The sequence below is a fragment of the Mirounga angustirostris genome, unplaced genomic scaffold, assembly GCF_029215605.1.
Source record: "Mirounga angustirostris isolate CCGP_5_RB_7025 unplaced genomic scaffold, mMirAng1.0.hap1 SCAF_3, whole genome shotgun sequence".
NCBI classification, from domain to species: Eukaryota; Metazoa; Chordata; class Mammalia; order Carnivora; family Phocidae; genus Mirounga; species Mirounga angustirostris.
The window spans coordinates 93,451,252-93,467,896 of record NW_026991711.1 but is presented as its reverse complement, the minus strand read 5'-3'; the positions used below and the strand labels follow the sequence as shown (position 1 = coordinate 93,467,896).

At 56.1% G+C, this 16,645-nt stretch overlaps 1 protein-coding gene and 1 pseudogene across 4 annotated transcripts in view; one reads left to right on the top strand and one right to left on the bottom strand.

The window, feature by feature from the left end:
* GLI2 (GLI family zinc finger 2) overlaps nt 1-10,700 on the top strand; it is a 245,890-nt gene extending 235,190 nt beyond the window's left edge. For all 3 annotated transcript variants that reach the window (XM_045869019.3, XM_064586408.1, XM_064586407.1), the window contains 4 exons: nt 549-713; nt 2,890-3,171; nt 4,795-5,131; nt 6,439-10,700. In XM_045869019.3, the coding sequence (XP_045724975.2) occupies nt 549-713; nt 2,890-3,171; nt 4,795-5,131; nt 6,439-8,882 (3,228 nt within the window). In that variant the 3' untranslated portion in view covers nt 8,883-10,700. The remainder of the gene's footprint in view (nt 1-548; nt 714-2,889; nt 3,172-4,794; nt 5,132-6,438) is intronic.
* Nucleotides 1,291-2,258, bottom strand: LOC123839507 (gamma-aminobutyric acid receptor-associated protein-like; annotated as a pseudogene). Its single transcript, XR_006789659.3, has one exon. The product of XR_006789659.3 is annotated as a gamma-aminobutyric acid receptor-associated protein-like (transcript).
* Nucleotides 10,701-16,645: the final 5,945 nt, after the last annotated feature.

The following is a 16,645-nucleotide window of genomic DNA, read 5'->3' as shown; positions in this document are numbered from 1 at the left end:
GACTGAGATCAAGAGTCGGACATTTAACTGACTGAGCCACCCAGATGCCCCTGGATTTTATTCTCAGCACGTTTTAACACACCCAAACATTCTAATCAGGGAGTGGCACTGGAAACAGTTAAAAGAGTATTTTCAAAAAGTCTTTAATGATATGGGAAGATTCTCACCATGTGCCATTGATTTTAACAAACAGAATATGTAACTAAATATGTGATATGTTCCCAGTTTGGGTTTTTAAACATTTGGGATGAACTACAAAGCCCCCAGAGACTTACATGGATGTCGGCAGAGGCTGTTCCTGGGCAGCCAATGGTTTTCATTTCTCTTTTTGCACTTTTCCATCCTTTCCAAGTTTTCTAGAGTGGTCTTATGTCATTTTATAATCAGAAAGCAAGGTGGACATTATTGTTGAAACACACACTCCTGGGTGCACCTGCGGGGTGCAGCGGATGGGGGTTTTGGGGAGGAGGCAGCGGGCCAGCCCCTGAGGTCGGGTTCCCTGTGTTGGATCTGGGGCACCCTCACTGACCGAACCCACTTCTTCCCAGTTCGAGGGCTGCTCAAAGGCCTACTCTCGCCTGGAGAACCTGAAGACGCACCTGCGGTCCCACACTGGGGAGAAACCATACGTGTGCGAGCACGAGGGTTGCAACAAGGCCTTCTCCAATGCCTCAGACCGCGCCAAGCATCAGAACCGCACCCACTCCAACGAGGTACCTGGCCAGGGTGTGCACAGCGTGTGCACATGGGGCCCCACTTACATGTGCGTAAATGCATCACCCCATGGCTTCTCGTAGGCCGTCAGGTACCTAGGTGCCTGATGTCCTTCGCCCCCTCCGCAGCCTACTATCTGAGCTCAGCACGCATCGGCAGGCCCCTGCCGCTCCACCCTGGGCAGCTGGCAACGACATGCTGTAACCACTACTGCTATCCGGCTGACTGTAGCTGTCAGCCCCCCACTGATAGGGCACAGAGCAGCCTTTGTCTCCCTAGGTAGCCAGACCTCCTGGCAGGGCTGACAGAGCCCGGGGAAAGAAGTCTGCTGTACCTGCCTCCCAGTCCAGGTCCAGCCATTCAACTGCTTTTGCTCAGATAGACTCAGGAAGGAACATTTCTAAAAGCTTAGCTACATTTTGGATCCCAAGAGGATTTCCTTGTAGGAAATCAGAGGAATTCCCAAAGGAATCTAAGCCCGTTAGGGTCTCTAGAGACAAGAGCTAGCCTTGGAGGGGGGAATGTTTATGTACGTGTGTGGATGTTTCCGTGTATGTGGATGTATGTGTGTATGTATTTTTTTTTTCAGCTTGGTGGTTTCCTCTTTATTGATGTGCCTCCTACCTTCCCCCCACACACAAAATTTCAGTCCCTTCCATCTACGCCCAAAAAAAGAAGGTAGTAAAAGGAAGGGAATGTTGGCGTTCTGAGCCCCTTGGGCAGTTAGAAAGGGAACAGAAACCAAAATAATCGCTGGATGTGACAGAGATTGACAATCAAGAAGTCTAAAGCAGAGTGGGAAAGGTGGTAAGAGAAAGGGGAGAAAGGAGAGGTCCAAGAGGCCACCTCCCCCATGAGCCCTCCTGCTAAGAGGGGCTGGAGGAGAGCCTCAAACATTAGGAAGTGCAGGTCCTGAAGAAAGGAGGTGGTGGTTGAGCCGGGAGGAGGAGTAGGTCAAGGAAGGGGGTCCACCTCTCTTTTTGTAGAATGGGACCCCCCACCTCAGGGGGAGCAGCTTCACAGACCGTAGACACTTTCATCACTGGAGGCGAGGTATAGAAAGAAGTCCTCTACATGGTGTTCCTGGTATAGCTGACCCATGTGGCACTGGTGGGTGGAATGACATTGTTGACCAAGAAAAACAAGGCATCCTCAGCTCAGAGATGAATTCGCTTCCAGATCAAGAAGTAGAACAGACCAACTGTGAGATCAGAAGGCACCAGATATTTCTTTTTGTCCAGGTCTCCTATCCGAGCTTTGGGAGCCTTTTCTACCATCACTGGAACCCGGTCCGGGTATTTCTTTCCGATATTCTCGCCCTCAGAGCGGCATTTCTCAAATGGATGCTCCTCTTTATAGACGAACTTCATCCTCCCGGGAACCCGGCTGGACTGGGCTGGGCTGAGGGAATCCCGGGTGGGGAGCTGGGACGGGGCAGCGGCGGTGACGGCGCGTGGGCGGATTCAGTGGAACGATCCCGGGACTTGCGCCCAGTATGTGTGTATGTATTATGGGGTCTGTGTGGGTGCGTTATGCACTTGCTCACATGTACATATGTATATGCATGTGTGTGTATGGTGTGTGTGCGTGGACATGGTTATGTGTGAACATGTGTGGAGGGGTACAGGGGAGCGTGTCTGCATGTAGATGTGGGGCATATGTGTGTGCGTGTGTGTGTGTGTGTGTGTGAACTCAGGACTGAGGTTCAGAAACCCTGGGTTTTCGTCCCATTCCTGAGTGGCTTTGAACCAGTTTCTTTGCCTCTGTGAACCTGTTTTTCCTCATCAGAGAAATCAGGGTGTTACTGCTGTCTTGCGCGTATTACAAAGTAATACACTCCTACTGATATCAAAAATCCCAGTGCCCTGGTCCCTGGGGAGGTGGCATTGCAATCACACCAAGCTCTGGGTCCCCACCACCTCCACAGTCTCTGATCTATGTCCCCAGCTTGTGATGAGGGCTTCCTCAGCCATGTGCTTACCCACATGAAGAGATGGCAGATCAGACCAGTGGGGCTGAGCTCCTGCAGGCCCTGGGGTCGGCATGGCTCCTTCCAGGGTGCCCTGAAGTCCAACACCTTCTGACTATGCCAGCCAAAGGACGTGGCACGGCTTCGGGAGAATGGGGAGCGCCCCCACTCAGAGTCTCATAACACAGGCTTGCTTCTCTCCCCAGAAACCCTATATCTGCAAGATCCCAGGCTGCACCAAGCGATACACGGACCCCAGCTCTCTCCGGAAGCACGTGAAAACAGTACACGGCCCAGATGCTCATGTCACCAAGAAGCAGCGCAACGATGTGCACCTCCGCGCCCCCCTGCTCAAGGAGAACGGGGACAATGAGGCCAGTGCCGAGCCCGGCGGCCGGGGCTCTGAGGAGAGTGCCGAGGCCAGCCGCACCAGCCAGGCCGTGGAGGACTGCCTACACGTCAAAGCCATCAAGACCGAGAGCTCCGGGGTAAGCAGAGCTGGGCAGTGGAGGCCCCAGTGCATGCCTCCCACCCCCCCAGGAGATCAGGCCCAGCGGCACGAGGGCCCAGAGCCCCGACTGCAGCTGGGGGCTCTGCCTCGGGGTCCCCCCCGCCAAGCGCACGATGATGTCCTCCTCTCTCCAGCTTGACTTTCCTCCCTTCACGACCTTGGGCCTCTCATAGGACCTGTCTTGTGCCAGGTCCCATTCTGCTGGGCAGGGCCATGGGCCGCAGGGATGCCTGCCCCCACGCAGTCAGTCTGTGGGTGGTTCCTGGGGTCTGCCTTTCCAGCCAGCACCCAAGCGCTAGTGTTGGTCCCTTCCCCTCTGTCCTGTCTCTGCGTCCTTGCCCCTGTGGCCTCCACTCCTTTTGTTCTAACCACCTGTTCTTTGTCTCCACCTCTTTTTCTCGACTCTACCTCCCCTAAGGATAGACGGTACTGAGGTGAGCAGAGAAGCCCGGCCGGGGTGTGGGCGGGCTGGCGTGCTGAGGGCGGGCTGGGGTGCTGGTCCAGGCCTGCTGCCTGGGTGCAGACTGACGTGTCAGTCCAGGCCCCTTGGGAGCCTGGTAAAGTGGGTTTGGATCAGTAGGCACCAGGCACTGCAGGTGGAACCCCTGGGACAGATACAGGCTGGTGGCAGGAGTCAAGCAGGCAGATACAGGAGCGAACCGTGGGGACCAAGCCTCCACGAGGGACAGGGCTGAGTGGAGGCGTGAGTTCAGGGCACAGAGGAGGGAAGGACCAGCCGACGGAGGGTCCTGAGTGCCAACATGAGAAATGCAGGTCATGCCACAGGCAGAAGGAAGCATTGGTGCTGAAAATTCCAGAAAAGTCTGGAATTTGGGGTCATGTGGCCTGGGAAGGAGCCCACAGGTGTTGTATCTGAAGTGAGCTCAGCTGCGCTCAGATCCCAGGTCCCAGTCGAGGCAGCCCAGGTTGTGTGGCGTCCTGCATTGTACACACGAGCCATGAACTCTCTGCCCCCCTCCGTATCGACCCAGAATGGGGGCTGGTTTGGGGTGGCCCTTCAGGCAAGGGCTTGCATCCAGCAGGTCCACCCTCACCTGGTCTTCCTGGCCTTTCTGACAACCTGCCTCTGGCCTGTTGAGAAGGCACCAGGTCAGCAGACCTCCACTGCGCCTTGCTTCATCACATGGCACGTCCGTGTTGTTTGGGAACGTTGAGCCGCCCTCTTTGATGTCAACTTGATGCAGCCATGGCTGCTTCTGTGGGGCACAGACTCCAAGTGTCCCCGCACGCTGAAAGGGAGCTCTGGCCCAGACGCTGGCTGGGGGAACTGAGCAGCAGGAAGCAGGGTAATGTGGGGCTGTCCGTTCCCCGGGCGCCTTCTGCCTACCGGAGGCTTTCCATCTAGTCACTGGCCCTGTCCCAGAGGCAGCTCAGGTGCATCTTCTAGTTGGGGAAGCTGAGATTCAGAGAAGTGAGGTGGCTGGGCCACCTGCTGCAGATAGTGATGCTCAGAAGCTCCTCTGCATGGCAGCCTCCTTCCCGGGTGTGCATGGGCACGGTGCGTGTGCGGGCAGGGGCACAGGGCCAGGGGGTTTCGCACACCCTCTGACCCTGTGCCTTCTCACCACCCCCCCTGTAGCTGTGTCAGTCCAGCCCCGGGGCCCAGTCGTCCTGCAGCAGTGAGCCCTCTCCCCTGGGCAGTGCCCCCAACAATGACAGCGGCGTGGAGATGCCGGGGACAGGGCCCGGGAGCCTGGGAGACCTGACGGCTCTGGAGGACACGCCCCCGGGGGCCGATGCCTCAGCCCTGGCCGCTCCCTCTGCTGGTGGCCTGCAGCTGCGCAAACATATGACCGCCATGCACCGGTTCGAGCAGCTCAAGAAGGAGAAGCTCAAGTCACTCAAGGATTCCTGCTCTTGGGCCGGGCCGGCTCCACACACCCGGAACACCAAGCTGCCTCCCCTCCCGGGAAGTGGTGAGTGGAGACCCCGGGTGTGCAGGCAGGGGCGGGACGGGGCCCAGGGCAAGCACGCACTAGGTTCACCTCCATCGAGCGCCATGTGCCATCTCACCGGTTGCCCACAGTAGGATAGATCTTACCAGCCCATTGCATAGATAAGGAAAATGAGGCTTAGAGAGGTGAAAGTGCCCCACTCGGCTCAGCGGCAGAGCTGAGTGAGACTCCGTCCAGGCCTAAGTGGCTCCAAGCTTTTTCAGCTACACCATGCTTCGGCTCTGGGCACTGTGGCAAAGGCCCTCGGGAGGAGAGCACTATAATCCCAGTCCCTGTGGTTAGAAGGCCGTGCCAGGAGATGCATGGACCGGGGAAGGAGCCGGGGAGCGAGGACGGAGCTCGGGCTGGAGCTGGGCAGAGGAGAGAGACAGCACGTCAGCTGGGGAAGAACAGGGAGGACTTTATGCACAAGACAGCCTCAGGACGTGCTGGCCAGGCTTTGAGCTGCACGGTGTCCTCAGGAGCATTTCCTGAGTGCCGACTCTGGGCCGGGCAGTGAGCTGGGCCCACAGCCCGTGTGGCGGACACCGAGATGCACCACCCAGGTCTCCCTCGAAGGGAGGCTTTGTTGCCCCAGCTGTTGCGGGAACTGCAGGCAAATGGCCTTCCACTCTCCGCCTCATACAGAAATCGCTTGGGTTGCAGACAGCTGCCTTACCCGAGGTCACCCCTTCCCAGGGTGGCCCCCATCTGGTGACTGATCACGGCAGGAGTGTAAGGCCGTTCAAGGCCCAGAGCTTCCTGTGACATCAGCTGTCATGGGGTCTGCGTGGCCACACACTTCTCTCCCCGCCCCCCCCCCCATTCTGGGGCCTATGCTCCCTTCCATGGGTGTGCATCTCAGGGGGCTGCCTATAAACCCAGCCCCTGGGGAGCCAGCCTGGCCACAGCCAGGCCCAGATGGTGAAGGTGCGGGGAGGCGGTGGCCAGGGCCCTCCCGGGCTCCTTCTCCCTGGCTCTCAATAACCGCCTCCTGCGGAGAGGCACATTTTATCTACAGCTGGAGAAACGAAGGCTCCGACAGAATGAGAATTCAAGGCCGGCCAAGCAGTGGCAGCTAAGATCGGCATCAGGCCTCCTGACTCCCACTGGGCCATCATTTGTTCACTTGCTGTCCCCCGATTCCCTCCTTTCATTTAGAAGTCACTGGTTGAGCGCCTGCTGTGTGCCGGGCCCGGTAGGGGGGTCCAGCCGCCGCAGGCTCAGCTCGGTCAAAGGCAGAGCAGCCGCGCCCTGTCCGCGGCCGCTGACCCTCTCCTTTCCCGCAGGCTCCATCCTGGAAAACCTCGGCGGCGGCGGCGGCGGCGGCGGCGGCGGGCCGGCGGGGCTGCTGCCCAACCCGCGGCTGTCCGAGCTGTCCGCGAGCGAGGTGACCATGCTGAGCCACCTGCAGGAGCGCCGCGACAGCTCCACCAGCACGGTCAGCTCCGCCTACACCGTGAGCCGCCGCTCCTCCGGCATCTCCCCCTACTTCTCCAGCCGCCGCTCCAGCGAGGCGTCGCCCCTGGGCGCCGGCCGCCCCCACAACGCCAGCTCGGCCGACTCCTACGACCCGATCTCCACCGACGCGTCGCGGCGCTCGAGCGAGGCCAGCCAGTGCAGCGGCGGCGGCGGCGCGGGGGCGCTCAGCCTCACGCCCGCGCAGCAGTACAGCCTGCGGGCCAAGTACGCCGCGGCCACCGGCGGGCCGCCCCCGACGCCGCTGCCCGGCCTGGAGCGCGCGAGCCTGCGGACCAGGCTGGCGCCGCCCGCCCCCTGCCCGCGCCCGCTGGGGCCGCGGCGGGGCAGCGACGGGCCGGCCCACGGCCACGCGGGGCCCGCGCCCGCCTTCCCCCACGAGGCGCCGGGCGGCGGGGCGCGGCGGGCCAGCGACCCGGTGAGGCGGCCCGACGCCCTGGCCGCCCCGCGGGTGCAGCGCTTCCACAGCGCCCACGACGTGAACCCGGCCCCGCTGCCGCCCTGCGCCGACCGGCGAGGCCTCCGCCTGCCCGGCCTCGCGAGCGCCGACGGCGGCCTGGCCCGCGGCGCCTACTCGCCCCGGCCGCCCAGCATCAGCGAGCACGTGGCCATGGAGGCCTTGGCGGCGGGGGCGGACGGCGCGGGGCCCGAGATCGGCCTCGTGCTGCCCGACGACGACTTCGTGCTGCCCGACGACGTGGTGCAGTACATCAAGGCGCACGCCGGCGGGACCCTGGACGACAGCCCCCCGCAGGCCTATCCCCCGGAAAGCACCTGCTTCTCTGAGAACCCCAAACTGCCCAGCCCGGGGCTGCACGGCCAGCGCAGGATGGTGGCCGCGGACTCCAACGTGGGCCCCGCCGCCGCGGTGCTGGGAGGCTGCCAGCTGGGCTACGCGGCTCCCCCCAGCCTGAACAAAAACAGCATGCCGGTGCAGTGGAATGAGGTGAGCTCCGGCACCATGGACACCCTGGCCAGCCAGGGGAAGCCTTCGCCCTTTCCGCAGGGCAACCTGGCTGTGGCGCAGCAGAAGCCGGCCTTTGGCCAGTACCCAGGCTATAGTCCGCAAGGTCTGCCGCTGAGCCCGGGGGTCCTGGACACCGCCCAGCAGGCACACTTTCAGCCCTGCGGGGGCGGCTCCTCCGTGCCTCGGATAAATTATATGCAGCAGCTGCGGCAGCCCGGGACAGGTGGGCAGTGTCCCAGTATGACGACCACCGGGAGCCCCCACACCAACTATGGGCAAGCCCACCCCCAGCTGAGCCCCAGTACCATGGGAGGGGCCCTGAACCAGTACCCCCCATCCTGCAGCAACATGGCAGCCAAGCCAGTCCACCTGGGGCTCCCCCAGCAAATGGAAGTTGCTCCCGAAGCCACCATGATGGGAGGCAACCGCCGGGAACTCGGAATCCCCAATTCCTCCCTGGCCGGGATGCCACCCCTTCACTCGACCCAGAGCTACCCACAGCAGAGCCATCACCTGGCGACCCCCATGAGCCAGGAGGGCTACCGCCAGGGCCCCAACCTTCTGCCTTCCCAGCAACCCAGCTTCATGGAGCCCCAGCAGGGCGCCGTGGGGGTGGCTGAATCCAGCTTTGGCCTAGTGCAACCCCGGCCACCCCCTGAGCCCAGCCCTGCTGGCTGCCACCGTGGGGTGCGGGCTGGGCTGCAGCTGGCCTATGCCAGGGCCACCGGCCACGCCATGGCTGCTGTGTCGGCCAACCAGGAGATGGCAGATGGGCCCAAAGGAGCAATGGGCAACATGGTGTCCCGGCCTCCTCAGCCACCCCCACAGGACACGGCCGGGGCCCAGGACCACAGCATGCTCTACTACTACGGCCAAATCCACATGTACGAACAGAACGGAGGCCTGGAGAACCACGTGGGCTGCCAGGTCATGCGGCCCCAGCCACCGCAGCCACAGGCCTGCCCAGACAGCATCCAGCCCCAGCCCTTGCCCTCGCCCGGCGTCAACCAGGTGTCCAGCACTGTGGACTCCCAGCTCCTGGAGGCCCCCCAGATAGATTTCGATGCCATCATGGATGATGGCGATCACTCGAGCCTGCTCTCGGGTGCCCTGAGTCCCAGCCTCCTCCATAGCCTCTCCCAGAGCTCCTCCTGCCTCACCACCCCCCGGAACTCCCTGACTCTGCCCTCCATCCCCACGGGCATCAGCAACATGGCTGTTGGGGACATGAGCTCCATGCTCACCAGCCTGGCCGAGGAGAGCAAGTTCCTGAACATGATGACCTAAGGCCCCAGCTCCTGGCGCTCAGTGGACTCGGAGGAGGCATCATTTCCCAGAGCTTGGGGCTTCCGTCAATTTTGTCTTTTTCCAAAAAAGTATTAACTAGGTCTGAGGGAGTGTTGCCAGTGGCCGATTCAGACCACAGATGCTTTAAGGGCAGGTTTGTGTACATCCTGTCTGGTCTTCCTTTGGGTTATTTTTCGGAACAGTGAAAAAAGTCTCAATGGGAAAGGCAAGGTAGAAATGAAAAACTCGTTTGCACAGTGCTTCCCAGGCTTTGGTGTTTATAGGACCAAATTGTTCTAGCGTCTTCGCCTCTGTCATTTGGCTAATGAGGGATCCCGTTGGCCAGGGGGAAAGAAGGTAGAGGGAACCACATTTGGGTTTGAATCTGAAAGCCATACTGGATATTCTAATCCAGGAAGATAAGCTTCTCATTGCCCTACCTGCGAGGTAAAAGAGTTCTATGAAGCTTACTTCTTGAGGCCTCTAACATTCCCCGTGCCGCAGAGGAAGAAAAAAGATTTTTACCTGGATTATTTGGAAGTACATCCTGATTCCAGGTTTGGTAGCGCCGGCACGTCTGCCCCCACAAAGCCGAGTTTGCCACTGGCAGGCTGTCCAAGTGCATACGAATGGATAAAGTATGGAAGGATTGCCAGAGAAGAAAAGAAAAACTGCAGTCCTTGGGGCAAGCCCAGAAGCTGCCCTGACTTCTCCAGACCGTGTTTACAGTGCTCATGCATGTCGAATGTAGCCCTTCCTGGAAAGAACACTTAACTTCTAAATACCTCGGGGCTGCTGGAGCTGCTGTGGGCTAGGGATGGACCCAGGTGAGCCAAAGCCTGGCACGGGGCCTCGAGAAATTGGGAGAGCACCAGGGACCCAGCCTCAGGCCACCCTGGAGACCGCCCGTAAGAAGAGGAAGTCATATGTTTACCCAATCGCGTTTCTCCAGTGCACTGTCCACCCACTTTACCATGGAAAAGCCCAGGACTTGACAGCAGCCTCTTCCCGGGCTCCCCCGGGCTGTGCGGTCTGCTCACCCGCAGTCCAGTGGTCTGGGCCGAGACACAGCATGCAGCCCCGGGACCTTCTGGATTCCCTTCCCTCGGCGCTCCTGCTCATTCTGCAAAGTACGATGACCTGCATGGTGTTTTTGGTGGGGGTGGAGGGTGACGGGGTTGATTCTTGGGACTCTGAGGGACCGTCTCTGAATTTCCCTATTCGGTGTGACCCAGCCCCACCCGGAAATGGAATTTGGAACTGACATCAGAACGTACTGTCGGGTGACTTGAAGCCTCCTTCCCACCACACACATGTACTCACACCGCACACGTTGCCAGCGCTGAATTTGTGGCGACCTTGCCAAAACCAACCGCACCGCGATGAGCCTGATACTGTGACCCTAGCCTCAACCAGGACAGGGCCAAAACCTTACCTGGGCCCTCCGCATCCCAGAACATCAGATGCTTTGTTAGGGTCCAAAGACAAAGCCAAGGCCAGATAACAGCCCTGGGACGCCTCCGAGGGTCTGGGCTCTGTGGCGGTGTTCATTCGCTCCCTGCGCTAGGATTTCGCTAGCCGTTCCCAGCCTGTGTATAGTATGTACAGAAGGCGTCATTCCTGAAAATACTGTAGGTGAATCAGCCAGCCAAATTTATATCTGCAAAATATTTAGCTTTTTCTACGTGCTATGAATTGAGATGACACACTCAACTTGTAAATACGTCTTTTTGTACATTAAAAAAGTAATTTTTTCATAATTTATTTTGTCTATCTGTTTCCTCCTTGACAGTAGTTAATGAGAACCTGAGCAGTAAATTTGGTGCATTTGAACAGAAACTAGGCTGTATTTTTTCACAACAGTGTCAAAATTGACTGTCCCGCCTTCGCCGGAAAATGTTTAATGCTGAGGCATTTACTGGCTGTTTGTTTGTTGTCTCTGGGGGTGAGGGGCGGGCAGGGTTTGATGATTTACGGTGAACATCCGGCTGTTGTTCCCAGCGAGCTGACCTGAACATCTAAGTTGGTTTGTCGAGAACCTTGTGTACCGGACCCAGGTATATTCCCAAGCACTCGTCCCAAAGCAATCCTCGGGTCAGGATTCCCTCCTTGATGGGTAATTTGATGAGCACTCTTAAGTCAGGGTGGAGATCAGGGGAGAAGATAGACCCCTGTGCTCTGGTGCTGGCAAAAGGAGAAAGGACAGACAGATGGAGCTGCCTGATCCCCAGCAGCCAGTCTGGGGCGGAGGGGCCCACAGGGAGTGGCCACGAGCTGTAACTCTGAGCCCTAGGAGGTGGCCCTGGCAGGTACACAGGGAGGGCCCAGGTCTAGCAAGCCAGCAGCCAGCCATTAGCAGTGATCAGGCCACTACACGGAACCTCAGGGGGCCAGTGAGTAGGACACGCAGACTGAGATGGTTTCTGGGACAGGAGAACAGAGGGGAGGGCCTAAGACTGTGTTGGAGGGGGTAGAAGCCCCTTCTGTAGGGCTGGGCACACTGGGCCCCTGAACCCCCTCCTCTCCATGAGAAAAACCTTGGCACCTGCCTCAGAGTGTCCGGGGCCAAAGCCATGGAGAAGGCATTCGGCTCTGCAGCATGTGACCAAGCGGACTGAGGAAGATAAGAAACCTCCAAGGAAAATAGAATTTAGCAGGCTTCCTTTCTGCAGGGCACCCCAAATTCTTCCCTGTGTGTCTGGCCATAGTTTCCTGCTGGAAAGGCTACAGCTGGGGTCACATTCCGGGGCCTCAAGCCTCAGTGAGGAAGACTCACTTAGCTGATGGCACCCTCAGGAGGAGGAACCGAGCCTGGCTGCCGGCGCCCTATGTCTGCCTCCTTCAAAGCTTATCTTCAGGCCTCGTTCCGCCTCTGCCTCACCACATGTTAAGTCTCTGGAAGCAGCTCTGCCCTGCTTTGGGGGCAGAGGGAGGCCACAAATTTTTCAGTGCTCCCTGAGACTTGATGAGTCACAGTATTAAGAAGCCCATCCTGGCCCCATGCCCCCATCAGCTAACCACGGCCACGGTCGTGCTACATACTGATATCCACAAAGCTTCAGCACGATAAACCTCTACTGAACTTCTGAATCTGGGCCAACTGAGGGTTGGCTGATCCAGGTTGGGCTGGGCGGGGCATCTCTGGGGGCCACTAATCCGGTCAGCTTGGCTGGAGCAGTGACTCTCCTCTTGCTCCTACGGCCAGGACGCTGGCCTGGCCATTGCCTTCTCATGGCGACAGCTCAAGCACAAGAGAAAAAAGCAGAAAAATGGGTCCTCTTTAGGTCTCCACTCAAAACATGAAACACCTCATTCTTCTGGCCAAAGCAACTCACATGGCCAAACCCATCATCGCTGATGTCGGAAAGTGCTTTCCTCCTATGGAAGGGAGAGGGAGAGAGTAAATATTTCTCAACAATATATAATCCACCACAGTCTGCCCTCATAAAGACTTCGATGCGTGTCCCTCCCACATGTAGAATATACTCACCCCAGACCCCCAGAAGTCTGTGCACTCAATTGTCAGGCTCAAAGCCAAGGATCTTGTGATCTACACCTGTTGTGGATGGAGCTCTTCTTGACCCAGAGACTTAGGAACTAGAAAGAAGCTCTCAGCCCACCATGCGCATGCGCACTCACAACATACAGCAGTGGCACAGAGCTCGATTCCCTGCGATTACCACTCCCATCTGGGTCATTGGGCCACTGTATCTGAAACCCTGCTGAGCAAGTGGAATTTCCTTGAATGGCTCCCCAGTCCATTGTGCTCCATGGCTCTGGCTTCCTCCATTGGGGCGATCTTCCCTTTGACTCAACCCTTCAGCTCCTGGAGAGGGCATTGGGAAACACGCCTTCCATGAGAGCGCAGTAACTCTTCAACCTCTTTCTGCCTGCCGGAAGTTAGGAGCCTGCAGTCCTTTATGTTTCCAGCCCCTTCCATCCCCTTTAGGCCATGCATTTGCCCACTCAGCTCTCTCAAACGTTGTGGGTTTTCTGCATATTTGATTCCAGTCCACTCTGCCAAAAGCCTCACCCACGTCCCTTCAGTGACACGCCTCGTCGTATGTTTGGTGACTGGGACCTCACACTATGTGAGGCCATGCCCTGACTGAAAGTCTATTCTAGAACCACCTTATTCCTTTCCGGGACCGTAAAAACAAAGAGCATTAGAATCAAGGGCACATCCTTGACTTTGTCTTTACTCTGAGGCTGTCCTTCACTGGAACTGCCAGGATTCTGTATCTGCCCCCACCCCCAAGCCAAATCTGAAGCTAAAGGTCTCTTAGTGGCTGGAGAGACTGTAGATGAGAAATAACTTCATTTTCCAAATCCTGCTTTAAACTGGCCCGTTCCTTTCTGAACCCATCTTTCACTTGTAGTACCTTATCATTTACAGCTCAAAAAAGCTCATGTTTACAATCTTCTGCCTGGAAACCAGCCTGCCAAATTCCACAAATTCATAGGAACGTTTTCTCCCTCCCAAACTAGCATAGGCAGTAATCTTAACCAAATATCTCTTCACCACATGGCACCCAGGTCACCATTTTTCTGGCCATTTTTCCAACCTCTTCTAAATTTCTGCACTGTCCAGTTCCAAACCTACGCTGCATATTTTTGGACTTGGCTACAGCACTCTCCCATTTACGTACCAATTTCTGAATAAGCTAACCATGGCCCAAAAATGCTGTCTAACAAAACCCACAAAAGCCCTGAAGCATAAAACAAGCAGTCACTTCGCTCAGAAGTCTGTGCATCAGCCCAGGGGGACTTACCTCGGCTGAGCTCACTGATGCAGCTCAGCTCCACTCTTGGGCCCCCTCCCCTGGAACCAGAGCCTTGCTCGGACATCTACTGGCTAAGGCACAAGTACCTAAGGGCAAGCAAAAACGTAGGAGGCCTCTTAAGGTCTTGGCTTGGAACAGGAAGCAAGTCACATGACTGAGCCCCAAATCAATGGAAGAGGGAAGAATATGCCTCCTGCAGAATAAGAGCAGGCAGGTATCCTAACGATAACCCAACCTACCATGTCTGACTAGCTCTGATCATAATAAGACTAACACCGTAGCCTCCATCTGTCTCCTGAGTCTGTATCTCAGTTGGTTCTAAACCCCAAAAGGGAAGACAGTGAGGTCATCAACTGGTACTTTGTAACCAATGATGTGCCAAAGCCAGCTCTGGAGCCTCTTAAGTGCATCTCTCCCCAGCTCTGCAGCTGACTTCATACTAATAACTTAAAGTTGGCTGTGTTGGGAGAATTTACACCATGGAGATCAGCAAACACTACAACTTTGGGCTTCCCCATCCTGTCCCCCAGAGAGACATTATTAAACATCTGCCAGTGTACCTGTTAGCATACTCAAGTACTGTGAGTTGTCAATAGCCTGATATGTCCAGGGGTCTTTTCTACGTATATATGGCAACAAAACCCATTTCGTGGAGACTGTATGAGTCCAGAGTGCCATGAGCATGGTTACCTTGGTCATCTAGTTTAGTGGCTTTCAAACCTTAAAAGTCATGCAAACACTGGGGCACTTTGGTGGCTCAGTTGGTTAAAAGTCTGCCTTGGGCTCAGGTCATGATCTCCGGGTCCTGGGATGGAGCCCCGCGTCGGGCTCCCTGTTCAGAGGGGAGTCTGCTTCTCCCTCCCTCCTCCTCCACCTCTGCTCGTGCTCTCTCACTCTCTTTCTCTGTCTCAAAGAAATAAATAAAATCTTTAAAAAAAAAAAAAAAGTCAAGCAAACACTGTTCAAATGAAATTGGCTGTGTAAGGCAAAGGACACAGTTAAAGGTGGAGTTCATCTGGCCGAAGTTGGGAACAGGAGATCCAGAACCTATGCACATTCCACATCCCCCCTGCCAGCATCCCCTGCACCCAACCAGCAGCAGCATAGGTGTGGGTCCACAGAGTAGAGTTTGGAAACCAACTATCGAGCTCGGAACCAAATTAACTGAGGCCCAGAAAAGTTGTGAGCAAGTTATAAAAGAATAAACCCCTGTTTCTAGAATCCCAGAAGCCAGCTGGGTCCCCCCGCACTCCGATAAACACAGGGCACAGCCTGTGTGTACTACTCAGTCCACCGCTCTCTGCCCCTTCCCTCTGTGAGCTCTTCGAGGGCAGATGCTACGTCCAATCTACCTGGTCTCCCATGTCCAGCACAGGGAAACCCATTCTACCTAGTTTGTTGCCAAATTAGGTGGTTTTAGAAAGCTTCATGGAGGAGGGGGAAGTGAGCAAAGCTTTGAGAGGTGGGAGGAGTTGGATCTTGAGTGGCCCTTTCAGAATGTATTTATTTATTTATTTTAAAGAGCATTTTTTAAAAAATATTTATCTATTTGAGAGAGAGAGACAGAGAGAGAGAGAGCGGGGGGAGGGCAGAGGGAGAGGGGAGAATAAATCCCAAGCAAACTCCACACTGCATGTGGAGCCAGGCACAGGGCTCGATCCCAGGACCCTGAGATCACAACCTGAGCCAAAACCAAGAGTCGGACGCTTAACCAACTGAGTCACCCCGGCGCCTCCAGAATGTTTTTAATTAAGCATAAGGCCACATCCACAGAAGTCTACAAAGAATTCTGAACACAGACATGAAGCTATGGAAACGGAGGCTGTCCTTAAGAGGTTTTTGGTTTTGTTTTTTATTTTCTGGGTGGGGGTGGTGGGGAGAGGCAAGAAGAGACAGAAAAGGAAGAGGAAGAAGGCTACAATCTGGCAGGCTGGAGGCTAAGCATGTACCAAAGATTTGGGGCCAGAGTTTCATGGTGGAACCAATATCTGCCCTGTCACTGTGAGCTGAGGGTCTCTGATGGGCCCTTGCAACTCCAAAATGCACTCCACTAGCCTTCTAGAAAATGTATCAATCGCTAAAGCATGTTTCCTTTGGGTGCAAGCATTGAGGTCCACTGAAAAAGATGCTAATGTTGAGCAGGACCTTCAGACCTAATGAATGAAGGAATGAGCCCACAGGAACATCCTAAGCCCTTTACCAACTCTTTCTGGAACCACCTGGCAAGTTCCTGCAACTGGGTGGCCATGGAAGACCCACCTGTGTGGTTGCACACTGGCTTTCTTCCATACATAAGACCCTTGTTTCTTAACTAGTTCATTTCCAGAAATATTCTCTGACTCAGGGGTCATCTGAGGTTCCTGAAAGGTGATCGGTCTTCAGCTTCTTCTTAGTCATCTTCTTGTCCTCCCCTCTGTCCTCCTCCCCATCCTCCCCCTGCTCTTTCTCCCCTCCTTTTTCTTCTTTTTCTCTTTCTTTCTCTCTGTCTATCTCTCTGTATCTCTGTCTCTATCTCTCTCTCAGCTGGTGGACCTGACAGAGAACGAGCGGGTGAGCCCAACGTGAGCTTATATCTATCATCCCTGCATGGAGCGTCTGTGCAGTGATGTCACCCAGAGGAAAGAGTGACCAGCTTCTGGCGGGGGGCAGGTGGGGGCAAAGAAAATCAGCATGGTTTAAATGGAAAATAGGACCTGATCCAGGTGTTGAAGATGAACAGGGGCTTGTCTGAGGGGATCGGAGATTTCTCAACAGAAACCACAGAGACCAGAAGTAAATGGAATATTTTTTAAATGTGGAGAAAAAAGAATTGTCAACCCAGAACTCTGTATCCATGAAAGGGATGAAGGTAGACTAGATACTTTCAGATAAATAGACACTCTCAGATGAAGAAAAACGATGAGAATTCGCTGCCAGCACATCTGTTCTAAAGGCAGAAAGGAAACGATACCAGAAGAAAATTTGGAGCATTGGGAATGA